Genomic DNA, 15,994 nt, shown 5'->3' with positions numbered 1-15,994 from the left:
CATCACATTAGGTTAGATATGCTGTGTGTGCCCATACATGAGAGAAGTTTTTGTGCCATACAGTTACTGTAGATCAGGGGAGTTAATGTTAAATGTTCTATGTGATCTTGGTGTTCAGGCTTCCTGGATTGGTGCAGTGGCCTTGCACCGAAGGAAATAAATCAGCACACTAATGACATGTTCTTCTCTCTAGGCAAGCTGACACAGAGGCTGTGAGGGAAAACCCACGGGAAAAGAGGGATCAGCTGGACCAGAATTTAGGCCACAAGTGGAAGGCACCTGTAAGACCTCTGCATGCGCAAGAGCCTGCGGTTCTGCCTCACGAGAGTCGGGGGAGATCTGGGACATTGCCTAGTGATTACCGATACTCTCAGGAAAACGTGAACGAGAAGAGCAAGGATCATAATCCACCTCATCTCCCCTGCTCTGAGCCACAGACCTTGAACGAGAACCACTCCTCTCTATCCCGGGGCAGAGGAGACGAAAGCCATAGGGTAGAGCCGGTGCTGCTGAACAAGAAGCGTGGACCTGCTCCTCAGAGGCCACCACCACCTAAAATAGATAAATACAGGCGACCGGATAATCCTGCACTGCCACTCGGCACATCTTCTGAATCTCTGCGGGCAGTGCCCAGCCGGCCCTTTGCATCCTCGTCCCCCAGCTCCACCGAAGTATTTGCCAGTCACTCCTCTCTCTGTCAGAGTCCTGCAACTTTCAATGGAAAATTGAAGAGTGCTAATCCACAGCAGCTCCGGCAAGCATCATCCACAGAGAATGTTTTACAGCACTTAGAAGAAAAAACGCACCTTAGGTCTGAGTCTGTATTATCTTCCAAGTATCAGTATCTTCAAAAACCTGGCATGGAGACATCAAGGTCCCCTTCTCCTCAGTTTGCACCACAGAAGCTCACTGATAAACCTCCTGTGTCTGTACAGGATGAGAACCCAGCCAGGTACTAGATGTAGCTCCTTTACTAATCTATTAACACTTTTTGCTCAGTTAGACCTTATTAATGGCTGACTGTTAATTTTCTTTACTAAAAGCTCATCCTTTGCGTTCATTAAGCATGAGCCATGGCAGCATGTCATAAAGAGACCTAAGACTTGTGTGAAATTCCAGTTGGTAGCGTTGAAGTCCTTCAACTAGTCTATGGTTTCTTTTAGCTTACTGACACTGCTCAGGTGTTAACAGCTAGTAGTTAGAAGAAAATTAAAGGGATGGATTCTAATGGATTTTCCTCTATAAGTCTGGGTGAAATCAGAAGATTCTCTGTCATCATTTCCTCCACCCAAGCCTGTATATGAATATGAATTGTTGCAGGGACAAAGCAGATGTGGGAAGGGAAGCTGTATGTGCTTTGTGAGAACATCTGTTTTGAAGTACACACAGTAAGGTGCACTGCCAAATCATGACTGTTTCTGTTTTCATGGTGCTTTTACAATGAAATGTGGCACTACAGGTAGTCTGCTGGGAGGTCCACAGCACTGTTTGTGTTGAGATGGGCTTAAGATTCAGGAAGAGAAATTCAGTCCTTTCCCAGGCTAGATAAACTTAGAATTAGGCAAACTGACTGAAATTGATTTCAATTGATTTCTGTGTCTGTCATATGCTGCTAATATACTATATCATATCGTTATTCTCCCTTAAGATAACAAACTCTTCCAGGAAGCTCAGGAATCTTAGTTTTCATAAATCTTTCGGCACAATAATTCATAGTTAAAGAATTAAAATAAAACCTCCAAGCTGAATGAATGCAGAGGTTGTTTCTCTGGGCAAAAGTAGTTAGAATAACTTTTTTCTACAGTAATGTAACTAGTTTGAATAGACTCAGTCATGCTGTTTCCCAGTGTGCCTTATGACATAGAAAACATGAATTACTTTTTTTCCTAAACATGCCATGGCAGGAGTGTTGGAACTAGATGATCTTAAGGTCCTTTCCAACCCAAACCATTCTATGATGCTATGATTCTATGTTTTTCCTCTTGTAATCAGAGGAGAAACATGCCATTTCATCCTGCAGTGTTTTTAACATGAAGTAATAATACAGTTTACTATGAAAGGTGATACATGTCGTGTGAACCCTATCATTTCTGTGCAAAGGTAGATGACAGTAATGACTTCCCTAATGTATTGCTTTGACTTCCTTAATGTATTGCTTTATGAGTAGATGCTAAGGTTGCATAGAAGGCTAATTGTATTTGTCCTTCCTTTTTACTAAGCTTTAATGTTGGAGTGAACACTAATAAGGTGTCCCTAATTCTATGCCGATATCTGAATGATAACGTATCTGAATGATACACTTACCCTGCAAATCTTTTGTTACCATTTGAAATTCTTAAGCCCAGATAGCTCTTGCTTATGCACAAGGTATTGTCCTCAGCTAATAATTACATTACTCAGTAAAACAGGTAAGGCAAAAATGGAGAGATATGAGGGCCATACCTCTGAACCTTCTATATGGCATTTATTTCATATGATAGAAATATGACCAGTAGATTTATCTTAATGTGCAGTTAATTAGATTTGGCTTATTGCTTCTATTGACTCCTTGCATGTGAGCTTTTGGACATGCCAGTTTACATGCTGTCAGCAGCTAATGTTTGATGATGTCAGCATGTAGCTATTTACTTTTCTTTATGAAAGGTGTCTGGTTCATCAGCAGGATAAACTGAGTGAGTAGGAAGGGTTTCCTGCAGCTTTTTAGGTAGAATAATGCAGCATAAGGAAATACTAGTGGTGTGCAGAAGCCAGCTATTTCCCAAGATGAGTGTTTAGCAGTAATAAAAGAGTGCATCAGTACATGTGCATCAGTAGATTTGCAGTAAACCTACACTCAGGTCAAAGAGTGACTGCTTGTGGTTGAAGTAAAGCTTTGTAGTGGCAACAAGCAGAATTGCTGCAAGTCAGAATTTCATGCCACAGTTCCACAAGTGGAAAACCTTCAGAAATCTGAAGGGTACTGACTGTAGAAACAGGATTTCTGAAGCACCTGGTGTTGAACTGTCTTTGCTCTGACTGCAGTCAGTTGACTTGATGATGCCTTAAGTATTTGGAAAATCTACTATGCTGAAAGGAATGTACTCAGTGTTTCAAAACAGATGTCAGGCATTTTAGGTAAAGAATTACGCTCAGCTTATTTCTTCTCTTCCAGTTGCCCCCCACAGATTTATGCATGCATGCATTTCCCTCAAATTCAAAAATGTGTTCCTCCTTACAGTCTGGTAGAGTCCAAAAGATGTGGGCTTTACTTAAAAATAAAGCGAGAGAAAGGGTCAGGGCAGAGGCAGCAGGCAGGAGGCGAGCCCATGTCTGCAGGCAGGGAGCTGGGGCTGAGCAGTAGACACAGGAGTGAGCTGTTTAAAATGACAGATGACTTGACTGAAAACACCCAACCGAATGGGAGTGGTGGGGTTCAGCATGGGCTGGAAAACCTGCCCCAAAAGTTGGATCAGTATCAAAGCATGTCTGCAAAGAAGCACTTGTGTAAAGTAGATACCTACTGTGAGGCTGCATATTTATTTGGAAGCAAATGTATCTTTAAATGTAAGATACAACTTCTGAAAAATATGAAGTCAAACAGATTTTGCTATTCCCAACAAAAGAAAAAATGCAGCACAATAAACTATAAGCTTAAGGAAAGTGACACACCCACACTTAGAGGAAAAGGGCCATAGTATGTCTTGGTCACTTATCTGGACAGCGACAAGCTACACAGCCATGAAACCAGATACTTTACCTAACAGGTAGTGTTCAGTCACTTACTGTGGAGCTTCCAAACCCACAGTATGACAATAATTTTAAACTTTCTGCAAACTCAGAACCACCAAACCAGACTTTAGTTTCTCACATGGTTTACGTACAGTGCAGATGTTTCAGTAATGTTAACATGTTACTGTCCAATTTAAAAATCTAAGTTATCTTCCTCTTTAAACAGCTTTCCTGACTGAATGTCCAAGTTGGCCCCATAAGCTTTCCATAAAAGGAGTATCCAGAATTGTGTGTTACACTCTTCAGAGGCTGTTTTTCCTTCTTTAAGTAGAAAACTAGGACACTGTGGTGGGATCTATTAAACTTCTGTATCTTGTGTGAAATTTTACAAATACAGATTTAGGGGTTTTTTTAATCATATAATTAAGTTTTGAATTATTTCCAAGTTTTCCATAACTGATTTATTTGCTATTCTTGTAGCTCAACAAAGGCCTAGCCTGCAGGATTCTTCTATCTGTTCTGTTGTCACTTTCCTTGGAAGAGTTGGGAATTAATGTGAGAGCATCACAAACTCCCCAGGCAACTAAGCTGCCTGTTAGGCCAAAAGCTGAAGCCATTGTTGGATCTGCATGAGGCAGGGAGGTTTGAGCTTGAGGTGTGTTTTCCTATGTATGTTTGGCCACAAAGGAGTAAAACACAGTGCAGCAGTACCTTCTCAAATCTGGGTCCTGGCTGCTAAGATTAGGCCCTCATGTTCATGGAAACAAACAGAAGTACAGTATAACATGTGTGGGCAGAAAACATGTAGATTTAGGGTTTGAGATACACAGATTCCACTACCTAGATCTCTTATATTCCTTTTTTCATATTTGGGCTTCCCTTCTGATTAGAGGGGATAAGAATTGGGATGTCAGGTTCTTCCATTTCAAAAGGTGAGTTTTCCTTCTTTTCCAGAATTGAAAGGGTTATAGACAACAATACTACGGTGAAAATGGTTCCCATCAAGATAGTTCATTCTGAGAGCAGCGCAGAAAAGGAGAGTCGGCAGTGTCTTGTCAGTACTATGGAGCCTCCTGCTTTACCCAGTGGTTTGGAGAAGGACCAAATTAAAACACTCAGCACTTCTGAGCAATCCTATTCACGATTCTGTGCTTATACCAGGCAAGGTGTAGAGCCAGAGCCAGAAGCCAGAACCAAACCAGCTGACCCTCAACCAGCTGAAGAACCTGGGAGCAACTTGAAGGACAGCAGTGCTGCCGCACCAGCAGTCAGCTATGTAAAGGCCAAAGAGAAGACTTTTGAAGACTGGAAGTCAGAGGAGCTAGCCAGAGAGATTGTGGGAAGAGATAAATCTCTAGCAGACATCCTAGATCCTAATGTGAAAATAAAAACAACAATGGATCTGATGGTTGGTATATTCCCTAAAGATGAACACCTCCTGGAGGAAGCTCAACAGCGCAGGAAGCTCCTGCCAAAAGTTCCTTCTCCAAAAATTTCAGAGGAAAAGTGAGTATTACTTTCTGTAATCCTTGTAAGCTGCTGTCCAAAGGGTGTCAGTTTTCCTAGGGTGGGTGAAGGCTAGGATCTTCCTTCTGTTGAGGTTTGGGGCTTTTCTGAGACTTTTTCTGTCAGAATTGCAGTCAAGTGTAATACTGCTAAGTATACCCTTAATAACAGAAAAAGAACAATGTTGCACAATATAACAGTTTTCCTTTTGTAGAAAACTATTTGTGTGAGAACTTAAGGAATAACTGTCTTCTTCCATTTCATAGTGATTAGATACTTTACCAAGATTGTCTGGTTTAATAACTGGATAGAGAAGGAAAAATATTTTACCCTTGTTTATGTGACAAAAATTTAAAAAGACAGCTTGAAATGGGCATGAGACATTTCCTGGAAGTGAATGAAGAACAAAGAAAAGATTGAGTTCCATTAAATTCCATCCATGTTGATGTTCTATGGGTCTTTCATTTTCTTGATATGAGTAATCAAATTAAGTTGTAGCCTTCTCATGAAGTTCATGTGTAATTCCATAATCAAAAAGATAAATACTGAGGTTGTAGTATCCCACATTTGGAAGTCTGAAAGGATACTTTCTGTGACACTGAGGTCTTTGTACTACTTGGAAAAAATGTAACTACATTTTGCTTCCACCTGAGGGATCTTGGATCCGTTTCACTGATGTAATGGTGAAAGGTCTTCAGTTTTAGCTTTTGATGGGCGTGTGCTGAGTTCAAATTTTCTTCACAACCAGATTTTATTTATCCTATTTACTTAGGTAATGGCTTTCTGTTGGAACCCCTGCTTGCTTGGTGAAATGATGGCTCTAAAAGATTGTCCTTTCTTTGCAGCGATTAGGGTGTCAAGGCAGTTAATAAAAGTTTTGGCTTTTTACCAGGAAAGAGGACCAGAGTGCACCGTCTGCCATCTCCCTCACAACCAATTCTACTTACTACAGCACATCTGCACCAAAGGCAGAGCTGCTGATTAAAATGAAGGACATGCAGGAGCAGCAGCAGCAGCAGAGTGAGGAAGATTCTGAAGATGAGCTGGATCATGACTTGTCAGAAAAGAAGGTAAAAGACATTTCAAAAGTGTAGTGCATTTCATTAACTGTGAATTTGCTAGGTAAACACCCTTAAATAAAAGGCTTTTTAGATATTAAAGATCACTTGGAAAATCAGCCTGGATTGATTGAGGGGAGAAATGGGAGGGGAGTGGACAGGGAAAAGTGTTATGTGTCCAACTGTGAATTTTTGCAGCTTGATGCCTGTTGTGGAAGGTCCCAAGGGAGAAGTTTTGGGGAGGTTACTTTCAAATACTGTTTTGCATTTGAGTTTCTCTTATATTTCTCTCACTTGCTATGTATAAAGAAACAGGAGTGCTTATGTATTGTATCCCACTGTAACTGGTGGTGGTTTTGGTTCCATGTTTTTGAAATGCAGAATTTAGGTCCAGGATTTGGGTTTGTCATGAGAGAGAAGGAACACACATGGCTACACAGCTGCTTTTTTTTTTTTTTTCCCTTCATTTGGTTTGTCACTCATGAAAACACTTCGCTCTCTATTTCTACCACCCTAATTAATAAATGTAGTTGTAAGAGATAGCTAATGAGCTTGGTCTATTCAGTGGAAGATGCCCTTCGCAAGGGAGGCTGTCTTCTCAACTCTCTCCATTTCTCCCTTTTTCCGTTCTCTCTCCATTCTCTCTCAGCTTATTCTCCCTTTTTTCTCCTTTCTCTTTGCTTTCTCTCTCTCTTTTCTCTGACCTTTATCTCTCCTTTCTCTCTCCTTTGTCTCTCCTTTTGTGCTCTCCTTTTCTTCTCTTTCCTCTCTTTCCTTTCTTCTCTCTTCTTTCTTCTCTCTTTCTTCTCTCTTTCTTCTCTCTTTCTTCTCTCTTTCTTCTCTCTCTTTTCTCTCTTTCTTCTCTCTCTTTTCTCTCTTTCTTCTCTCTTTTTTCTCTCTTTCTTCTCTCTTTCTTCTCTCTTTCTTCATCCTTCTTTCTTCTCCCTTTCTTCTCCCTTTCTTCTCCATTCCACCTTCCTCTCAGCTTTCCCTTGGCTTTCCTGCCTCTTTCCCTCCTCTTTTTCTAGTCTTCTGTCATATTACCCTCATCGTACCCTTGTAATTCTTTTGTTTTTCCCTTGTTCTAATCCTAACCCTAACCATCGCCTGTACCTCACCTTTCCCTGTCCTGTCCCTCATCTTTCCTTCACCTTTCCCTCACCTGTCCCTTGTCTTTCTGCTATCTTGTCCCTCTCCTCTACCTCTCCTTTCCCTCGTTGTTCTGATATCTTTCCCTTGCCTTTCCCTAACCAGTCTCTCACCTTTCCCTCGTCTTTCCCTCGTCTTTCCATTATCATTATCTCACCTTTCCCTTGCCTTTCTATCGCTTTTCCTTATACTGTCCCTTGTTTTCCCGTTATCGCTTCCTCGCCTTTCCCTCGCCTTTCCCTCGCCTTTCCCTCGCCTTTCCCTCGCCTTTCCCTCGCCTTTCCCTCGCCTTTCCCTCGCCTTTCCCTCGCCTTTCCCTCGCCTTTCCCTCGCCTTTCCCTCGCCTTTCCCTCGCCTTTCCCACTTCTTTCCCACTTCTTTCCCACTTCTTTCCCACTTCTTTCCCACTTCTTTCCCACTTCTTTCCCACTTCTTTCCCACTTCTTTCCCACTTCTTTCCGCCTTTTCTCCCCCTTCTTTCCCCCTTCTTTCCCCCTTCTTTCCCCCTTCTTTCCCCCTTCTTTCCCCCTTCTTTCCCCCTTCTTTCCCCCTTCTTTCCCCCTTCTTTCCCCCTTCTTTCCCCCTTCTTTCCCCCTTCTTTCCCCCTTCTTTCCCCCTTCTTTCCCCCTTCTTTCCCCCTTCTTTCCCCCTTCTTTCCCCCTTCTTTCCCCCTTCTTTCCCCCTTCTTTCCCCCTTCTTTCCCCCTTCTTTCCCCCTTCATTCCCCCTTCTTTCCCCCTTCATCCCCCCTTTTCCTCCCTTTTCCCCTTTTCCCCCCTTTCTCCCCCTTCTCCCCCTTCTCCCCCTTCTCCCCCTTCTCCCCCTTCTCCCCCTTCTCCCCCTTCTCCCCCTTCTCCCCCTTCTCCCTCCTTCTCCCCCCTTTTCCCCCCTTCTCCCCTTTTCCCCCCTTCCCCCTTTACCCCCTTTTACCCCCATTTACCCGCATTTACTCCTTTTTTCCCCTTTCTTTCCCCCTTCTTCCTTCTTCTTACCCTCAGCTTTCCCTTGTCTTTACTTCTCCTCTCATTCACCTTTCCCTCTCCTTTCCATCACATTTCTCTCGCCTTTCCCTATATTGTCCCTCTCCTTTATCTTGTCTTTCTCTTGTCTTTCTCTTGTCTTTCCCTCGTCATTCCATTGTCTTTCCCTCTCCTTTCCCTCTCCTTTCCCTCTCCTTTCCCTCTCCTTTCCCTCTCCTTTCCCTCTCCTTTCCCTCTCCTTTCCCTCTCCTTTCCCTCTCCGTTTCCTCACATGTCCCTCACCTTTTCTTCATCATTCTGTTATCTTTCCCTCGCCTTTCCCTATCCTGTTCTTACCTTTCCCGCGTCTTTCCATTCTCTCTCCCCCGCCTTTCCTTAAACTGTCTCTCACTAGTCTCTGACCTTTCCCATGTCTTTCCATTATCTTTCCCTTGTCTTTTTCTTGGCTGTCTCTCACCTTTCTTTTGTCTTTGCCTCATCATTCCATTATTTTTGCCTCTCCTTTCCGTCTTCTTTCCTTCACCTTTCCTTATCTTTCCCTCCCCTTTCGCTCTCCTTTCTGTCATTTTCCCTCCGCTTTACTTTTCCTTGCCTTTTCCTGTGCTGTCCCTAGCCTTTCCCTTGTCTTTCCTTCAACTTTCTGTTATATTTCCCTGTCTTTCTTTGCCAACCTTATGAAGTTTAACCATGCCAAGTGGAAGGTCCTACACCTGGGTCGGAGCAATCCCAGGCACAGGTACAGGTTGGGCAAAGAAGAGATTCAGAGCAGCCCTGCGGAGAAGGACTTGGGGGTGTTGGTCAATGAGAAAATGAACATGAGCCGGCTTCAGTGTGCGCTCGCAGCCCAGAAAGCCAACCGTATCCTGGGCTGCATCAAGAGGAGTGTGACCAGCAGGTCGAAGGAGATGATCCTGCCCCTCTACTCTGTTCTCCTGAGACCTCACTTGGAGTATTGTGTGCAGTTCTGGTGTCCTCAACATAAAAAGGACATGGAACTGTTGGACCAAGTCCAGAGGAGGGCTGTGAGGATGATCAGGGGACTGGAGCACCTCCCCTATGAAGAGAGGCTGAGAAAGTTGGGGCTGTTGAGCCTGAAGAAGAGAAGGCTGCGTGGAGCCTTCCAGAATCTGAAGGGGGCCTACAAGGATGCTGGGGAGGGACTATTCATCAGGGACTGTAGTGACAGGACAATGGGTAACGGGTACAAACTTAAACAGGGGAAGTTTAGATTGGATATAAGGAAGAAATCCTTTACTGAGAGGGTGGTGAGGCACTGGAATGGGTTGCCCAGGGAAGTTGTGAATGCTCCATCCTTGGTGGTGTTCAAGGCCAGGTTGGATGAGGCTTTGGGTGGCATGGTTTAGTGTGAGGTGTCCCTGCCCATGGCAGGGGGGTTGGAACTAGATGATCTTGAGGTCCTTTCCAACCCTGACTATTCTATGATTCTTTCTCCTGCCCCTCGCCTTTTGCTATTTCCTTCATCTTTCAGTTACCTTTCCCTTGTCTTTTGCTTGGCTGTCCCTTGCCTTTCTCTCATCTTTCTCTCATTTTTCCCTATCTTTCTCTATCCTTTCCATCTCCTTTCCCTCACCTTTCCCTTGCTTTTTCCTGTCCTGTCCCTTGCCTTTCCCTTGTCTTTCCCTCATCTTTCTATTATATTTCCCTCTCTTTCTTTCTCCTGTCCCTCGCCTTTCACTTGTATTTCGTTTATCTTTCAGTTACCTTTCCCCTTTCTTTCCCTTGTCTGTCCCTCGCCTTTCTCTCGTCTTTCCCTCATCTTTCCTTATCTTACTCTGTCTTTTCCATCTCCTTTCCCTCACCTTTCCCTTGCTTTTTCCTATGTTGTCCCTAGCCTTTCCCTCCTCTTTCATTCTGCTTTCCCATTTCTTTCCCTCACCCTTTCTGTTATCTTTCCCACGCCTTTCCCTCGCCTTTTCCTCTCCATTCACTCTTTTTTCCCTCTCCTTTTGCTCGCTTGTACCTCGCATGTCCTTCATTTTCTTCTTCATTATGTTATCTTTCCCTCACCTTTTCCTCTCCTTTCCCTCATCTTGCTCTCTCCTGTCCCTAACATTTCTGTCTCCTTTCTCTCTCTTTTCTCTCACCTTTTGCTCGTTTCCATATCTTTTCCTCGCCTTTCTCTATCTTGTCCCTAGCTTTTCCCTCATCTTTATGTTTCCCTTTCTTTCTCCTGTCCCTCTCCTATACCTCGCCTCTCCCTTGTGTTTCATTTCGTCTTTCTGTTATCTTTCCCTTGCCTATACATCTCCTTTCCCTCTCCTTTCCTTCTTTCCATTATCTTTCCCTCTCCTTTCCCTATCCTGTACCTCTCCTTTCCCTCACCTTTCCTTATCCTTCCTTTGCCTATCCTATACTATCTCTCACCTATCCCTCACCTTTCTCTTTCTTGTCCCTTGCCTTTCCCTCATCTGTTCCTCATTTTTCCATTATCTTTTCCTCTCCTTCCCTTCGCCTTTCCCTATCCTTTCCCTCATCTTTCCATCTATTTCCATCATCTTTCCCTCTCCTGTCCCTTGCCTTTCCCTTGTTTTTCCATTATCTTTCCCTCTCCTATCCGTCTCCTTTCCCTCGCTTGTTCCTTGCCTTTTGCCTCTTCTTTCCATTATCTTACACTCATCTTTCCCTCAGCTGTGCCTCGCCTTTCTCTGTCCTGTTCCTTGCATTTACCTCTCCTTCCTGTCTCCTTTCTCTCACATGTCCCTTTTTTTTCTCTATTCTGTTTCTGTCCTATCCCTCTCCTTTCCCTCGTCTTTCTGATATCTTTCCCTTGCTTTTCCCTAACCTGTCTCTCGTCTTTCCCATGTCTTTTTGTTACCTTTCCCTTGTATTTTAGTTGGCTGACTCTCGCCTTTCATCTTTCCCTCATCATTCCATTATCTTTACCTCTTTTCCCTCTCCTTTCCCTTGTCATTCCGCTATCTTTCCTTCTCCATTCCCTCGCCTTTCCCTCATTTTTCCTTATCTTTCCCTCTCCTTTCCCTATCCTGTCCCTATCCTTTCCCTCATCTTTCTTTCATCTTTCCATTACCTTTCCATTGTCTTTTCCTTGCATCTCCCTCACCCTTCTGCCACCTGTCCATTGTCTTGCTGTTACCTTTCCCTCTCCTTTCGATCTCCTTTCCCTCTCCTTTTCCTTTCCATTTATTTCTTCTTTCCATTCTCTTTCCATTGCAATTCCCTATTCAGTCCCACTCCATTCCCTTGCCTTTCCCTTATCTTTCCTTCTTTCCCTGTCATACCCCTTTCCTTTCTCTCATCTTTTCCTTGTCTTTCGGTTATTACATCTCTCCAGTCCCTCACCTCTCCTTTGACTTTCTTTCTCCTTTACCTTCCCTTTCCCTCTCTTTTTCCTCTCCTTTTCGTCTTTCCCTCTCCTTTCCTTCTTCTTTCCCTCTCCTTTTCCTTGCATGTCCCTCGCCTTTTCATCATCATTCTGTTATCTTTCCCTCACCTTTCCCTATCCTGTCCCTCCCCTTTCCCTCATCTTTCCATTCTCTCTCACCTGCCTTTCTCTAAACTGTCTCTAACTGGTCTCTGACCTTTCCCACATCTTTCCAAAAAGACCTTTCCCTTGTCTTTTGCTTGGCTGTCTCTCGTCTTTCTCTCGTCTTTGCTTCGTCGTTCCGTTATCTTTGTCTCTCCTTTCCATCTCCTTTCCCTCTCCCTTCCATCACGTTTCCGTTGCCTTTTCCTATCCTGTCCCTAGCCTTTCTCTCATCTATTGTATCCCTCTCTATCTTTCTTCTGTCCCTTCCCTTTCACTTATATTTCCTTCATCTTTCAGTTACCTTTCCGCTTTCTTTCCCTCGCCTTTCCCTCGCCTTTCCCTCGCCTTTCCCTCGCCTTTCCCTCGCCTTTCCCTCGCTTTTCCCTCGCTTTTCCCTCGCTTTTCCCTCGCTTTTCCCTCGCCTTTCCCTCGCCTCTCCCTCGCCTCTCCCTCGCCTCTCCCTCGCCTCTCCCTCGCCTCTCCCTCGCCTCTCCCTCGCCTCTCCCTCGCCTCTCCCTCGCCTCTCCCTCGCCTCTCCCTCGCCTCTCCCTCGCCTCTCCCTCGCCTCTCCCTCGCCTCTCCCTCGCCTCTCCCTCGCCTCTCCCTCGCCTCTCCCTCGCCTCTCCCTCGCCTCTCCCTCGCCTCTCCCTCGCCTCTCCCTCGCCTCTCCCTCGCCTCTCCCTCGCCTCTCCCTCGCCTCTCCCTCGCCTCTCCCTCGCCTCTCCCTCGCCTCTCCCTCGCCTCTCCCTCGCCTCTCCCTCGCCTCTCCCTCGCCTCTCCCTCGCCTCTCCCTCGCCTCTCCCTCGCCTCTCCCTCGCCTCTCCCTCGCCTCTCCCTCGCCTCTCCCTCGCCTCTCCCTCGCCTCTCCCTCGCCTCTCCCTCGCCTCTCCCTCGCCTTTCCCTCGCCTTTCCCTCGCCTTTCCCTCGCCTTTCCTTCTTCTTTCTGTTATCTTTCCTTATCCTTTCTCTATCCTGTCCCTCGCCTGTCCCATGCATGTCCTCCTTTCCTTCTCTTTCCCCTCACCTGTCCCTCCAGTTTCCTTCCCATGTCCCTTGCCTTTCCCTCGTGTTTCCATTGTCTTTCCCTCCCCTTTCCCTATCCTGTTCCTCGCCTTTCTCCTGTCCTTCCCTTCTCTTTCCGTTACCTTTCCCTCGCCTTTCCCTCATCTTTCTCTCTCCTGTTCCTCACATTTCTGTATACTTTCTCTCTCCTTTCCCTCACCTTTTGCTCATGTTTCCGTACCTTTCCCTTGCCTTTCCCTATCTTGTCCCTAGCCTTTTCCTCATCTTTATATTTTCCTTGCCTTTCTTTCTCCTGTCCCTGTCCTATACCTCCCCTTTCCCTTATGTTTCATTTGTCTTTCTGTTATCTTTCCCTTGCCTATCCATCTCCTTTCCCTTACCTTTCCTTTGCCTTTCCTTCTTCTTTCCATTATCTTTCCCTCTCCTTTCCCTATCCTGTACCTCTTCTTTCCCTCACCTTTCCTTATCTTTCCTTTGCCTATCCTATACTATCTCTCACGTATCCCATACCTTTCCCTTTCTTGTCCCTTGCATTTCTGTCGTTTATTCCTCATTTTTCCATTATCTTTTCTTCTCCCTTCCTTGGCTTTCCCTAACCTTTCCCTCATCTTTCCATCTATTTCCGTTATCTTTCCCTTTCCTGTCCCTTGCCTTTCCCTTGTTTTTCCATTATCTTTCCCTCTCCTATCCATCTCCTTTCCCTCGCTTGTTCCTTGCCTTTTGCCTCTTCTTTCCATTATCTTACACTCATCTTTCCCTCAGCTGTGCCTCGCCTTTCTCTGTCCTGTTCCTTGCGTTTACCTCTCCTTCCTGTCTCCTTTCCCTCACATGTTCCTCATCTTTTGCTATCCTATCCCTCTCCTTTCCCTCGTCTTCCATAGAATCATAGAATCATTCCCTCACTTTTCCCTGTGTTCTCTCACTTCTTTTTGTCATTCCCTAATCTTTCCCTCATCTTTCCCTCGTCTTTCCATTATCTTTCCTTCTCCTTTGCATCTCCTTTCCCTCTCCTTTCCTTTGCCTTTCGTTATTCTTTCCATTATCTTTCCCTTGCCTTTCCCTATCCTGTCCCTCTCCTTCCCTTGCCTTTCCTTATCTTTCGTTTGTCTTTCCCTATACTATCCCTTGCCTTTCCCTCATCTTTCCTTATCTTTCCTTGCCTTTCCTTGTCCTTCCCTCACCTTTCCCTTGTCCTTCCCTCACCTTTCCATTTTCTTTCCTTGCCATTCCCTTGCTTTTCCCTGTGTTCTCCCCCTTCTTTTCCTCATCATTCCCTCGTCTTTCCCTCATCTTTTCCTCATCATTCCTTCGTCTTTGCCTCATCTTTCCCTCATCTTTCCTTTTCTTTCTCTCACCTTTCCCTGTCCTGTCCCTATCCTTTTTCTTGTCTTTCCATTATCTTTCTGCTTTTCCTCTCCTTTTCCTCTCCTTTCCCTTGCCTTTTCTCCTTTTATCTTTCCCTCACCTTTCCTTACCCTGTCCCTCTCCTTTCCCTCGCATTTCCCTCCTCTGTTCATCATTTTCTATTCTTCTCCTCATCTGTCCTTCATCTTTCCATTATATTTCACTCACCTTTCTTTTTCCTGTCCCTCTCCTTTCCCTCGCTTGCCACGCACCTTTCCCTCATCTGTCCATTGTCTTTCCATGAGCTTTCCCTCTTCTTTTCCTCCCCTTTAACTCTCCTTTCTCTCACCTCTCCGTCTCCTTTCCCTCAACTTTCCATCTCCTTTCCTTCGACTTTCCCTATCCTCTCCCTCGCCTTTTCCTAACCTTTCCCTCATACTTCCATTGTCTTTACATTATGTTTTCCTCCCCTGTCCCTCTCCTATCCCTCTCCTTTTCCTTTGCTTTCCCTCGAATTCCCCTTGCCTGTCCCTCTGCTTTCTCTCTCCTTTACCTCACCTTTCCAGCACCTTTTATTTGCCTGTCCCTCTTTTTCTTCCCCTTTCCTTCTCCTTTCCCTCTCATTTCCCTTGCCTGTCCCTTGCCTTTACCTCTTTTTCCCTCGCCTGTCCCTCGCCTTTCACTTGCCTGTCCCATGCTTTTCACTCTTCTTTTCCTCGTCTTTCACTCTCCTGTCACTCAACTTTCTCTGTCCTTTCCTTCGTCTTTCACTCACCTTTCCCTCTTTTTTCTCTCTCCTTTCCTTTGCCTTTCTCTCTCCTTTCCATTGCCTGTCCCTCACCTTTCTCCCATCTTTTTCTCATCTTACCCTTTTCTGTCCTTCTGCTTTCCCTTGTCTTTCTCTTGGATTTCCCTCGCCTGTTCCTCTCCTTTCTATCTCCTTTCCTTTGTCTTTCCCTCTCATTTCCCTCAGCTGTCCCTCACCGGTGCCTTGCCTGTCCCTCGCCTTTCCCTCTCCCTTGCCTTTCCCTCTCTTTTCACTGTTCTTTCCCTCTCCTTTCCTTGCTTTTCACTTGCTTTGCCTTCTCCTTTTTCTCGCCTGTCCCTCACCTTTCTCCCACCTTTCTCTCACCTTTCCATCTCCTGTCCTGCTTTCCCTTGTCTTTCCCTCACATTTCTCTTGCCTGTCCCTCTTCTTTCCGTTTCCTTTCCTTTTCCTTTCCCTCTCATTTTCCTCAATTGTCCCTCCCCTGTGCCTTTCCTGTCCCTGTCCTTTCCCTTTCTTTTCACTCACCATTCCCTCTCCTTTCTCTCTCCTGGCCCTCTCCTTTCCTTCACCTTTCCCTCACATTTCTTTTGTCTTTCCCTCTCCCTTCCATCTCCCTTCTCTTCTTTCACTCTCCTTTCCCTCTCCTTTCCCACATCTGTCCCTCTCCTTTCCCTGGCTTTTACCTCGCCTGTCCTCTCCTGTCTCTCTCCTTTCCCTCGCCTTTCCCTCGTTTTCCTTTTTCTAAGTAAATAAATCAAAACCCCAGAACAAACAAAAAAAACCAAATACACCCTTCAAAAAACCTAACCCCTGAAAACAACCACAACAAACCACCAAAAAAAAAACCCAAACCACAAAGCCCCAAACCAGAATAAAAATTAATGAACACCCCCAAAGCAGTTTTCCCAAAACAAAAGCCTTTGTTTGCCTTGTTTACCTCCTGCATGTCT

At 45.1% G+C, this 15,994-nt stretch overlaps 1 protein-coding gene across 4 annotated transcripts in view; it reads left to right on the top strand.

The window, feature by feature from the left end:
- The window catches only part of SHROOM2 (shroom family member 2), a gene marked incomplete at both ends in the record, with an annotated part of 131,128 nt that overhangs the window by 105,795 nt on the left and 9,339 nt on the right, over positions 1 to 15,994 (top strand). For 3 of the 4 annotated variants that reach the window (XM_080613349.1, XM_080613347.1, XM_080613348.1), the window contains 3 exons: positions 194 to 952; positions 4,663 to 5,214; positions 6,107 to 6,284. In XM_080613349.1, the coding sequence (XP_080469475.1) occupies positions 194 to 952; positions 4,663 to 5,214; positions 6,107 to 6,284 (1,489 nt within the window). Of the gene's footprint in view, positions 1 to 193; positions 953 to 4,662; positions 5,215 to 6,106; positions 6,285 to 15,994 lie in introns of those variants that run through there. The other variant, XM_080613350.1, reaches the window with a different exon arrangement.

The sequence above is a fragment of the Psittacula echo genome, assembly GCF_963264785.1.
Source record: "Psittacula echo genome assembly, chromosome: 3".
Taxonomy (NCBI): domain Eukaryota; kingdom Metazoa; phylum Chordata; class Aves; order Psittaciformes; family Psittacidae; genus Psittacula; species Psittacula echo.
The sequence above is the reverse complement of the archived record's forward strand: the minus strand, read 5'-3'. Positions and strand labels throughout refer to the sequence as shown.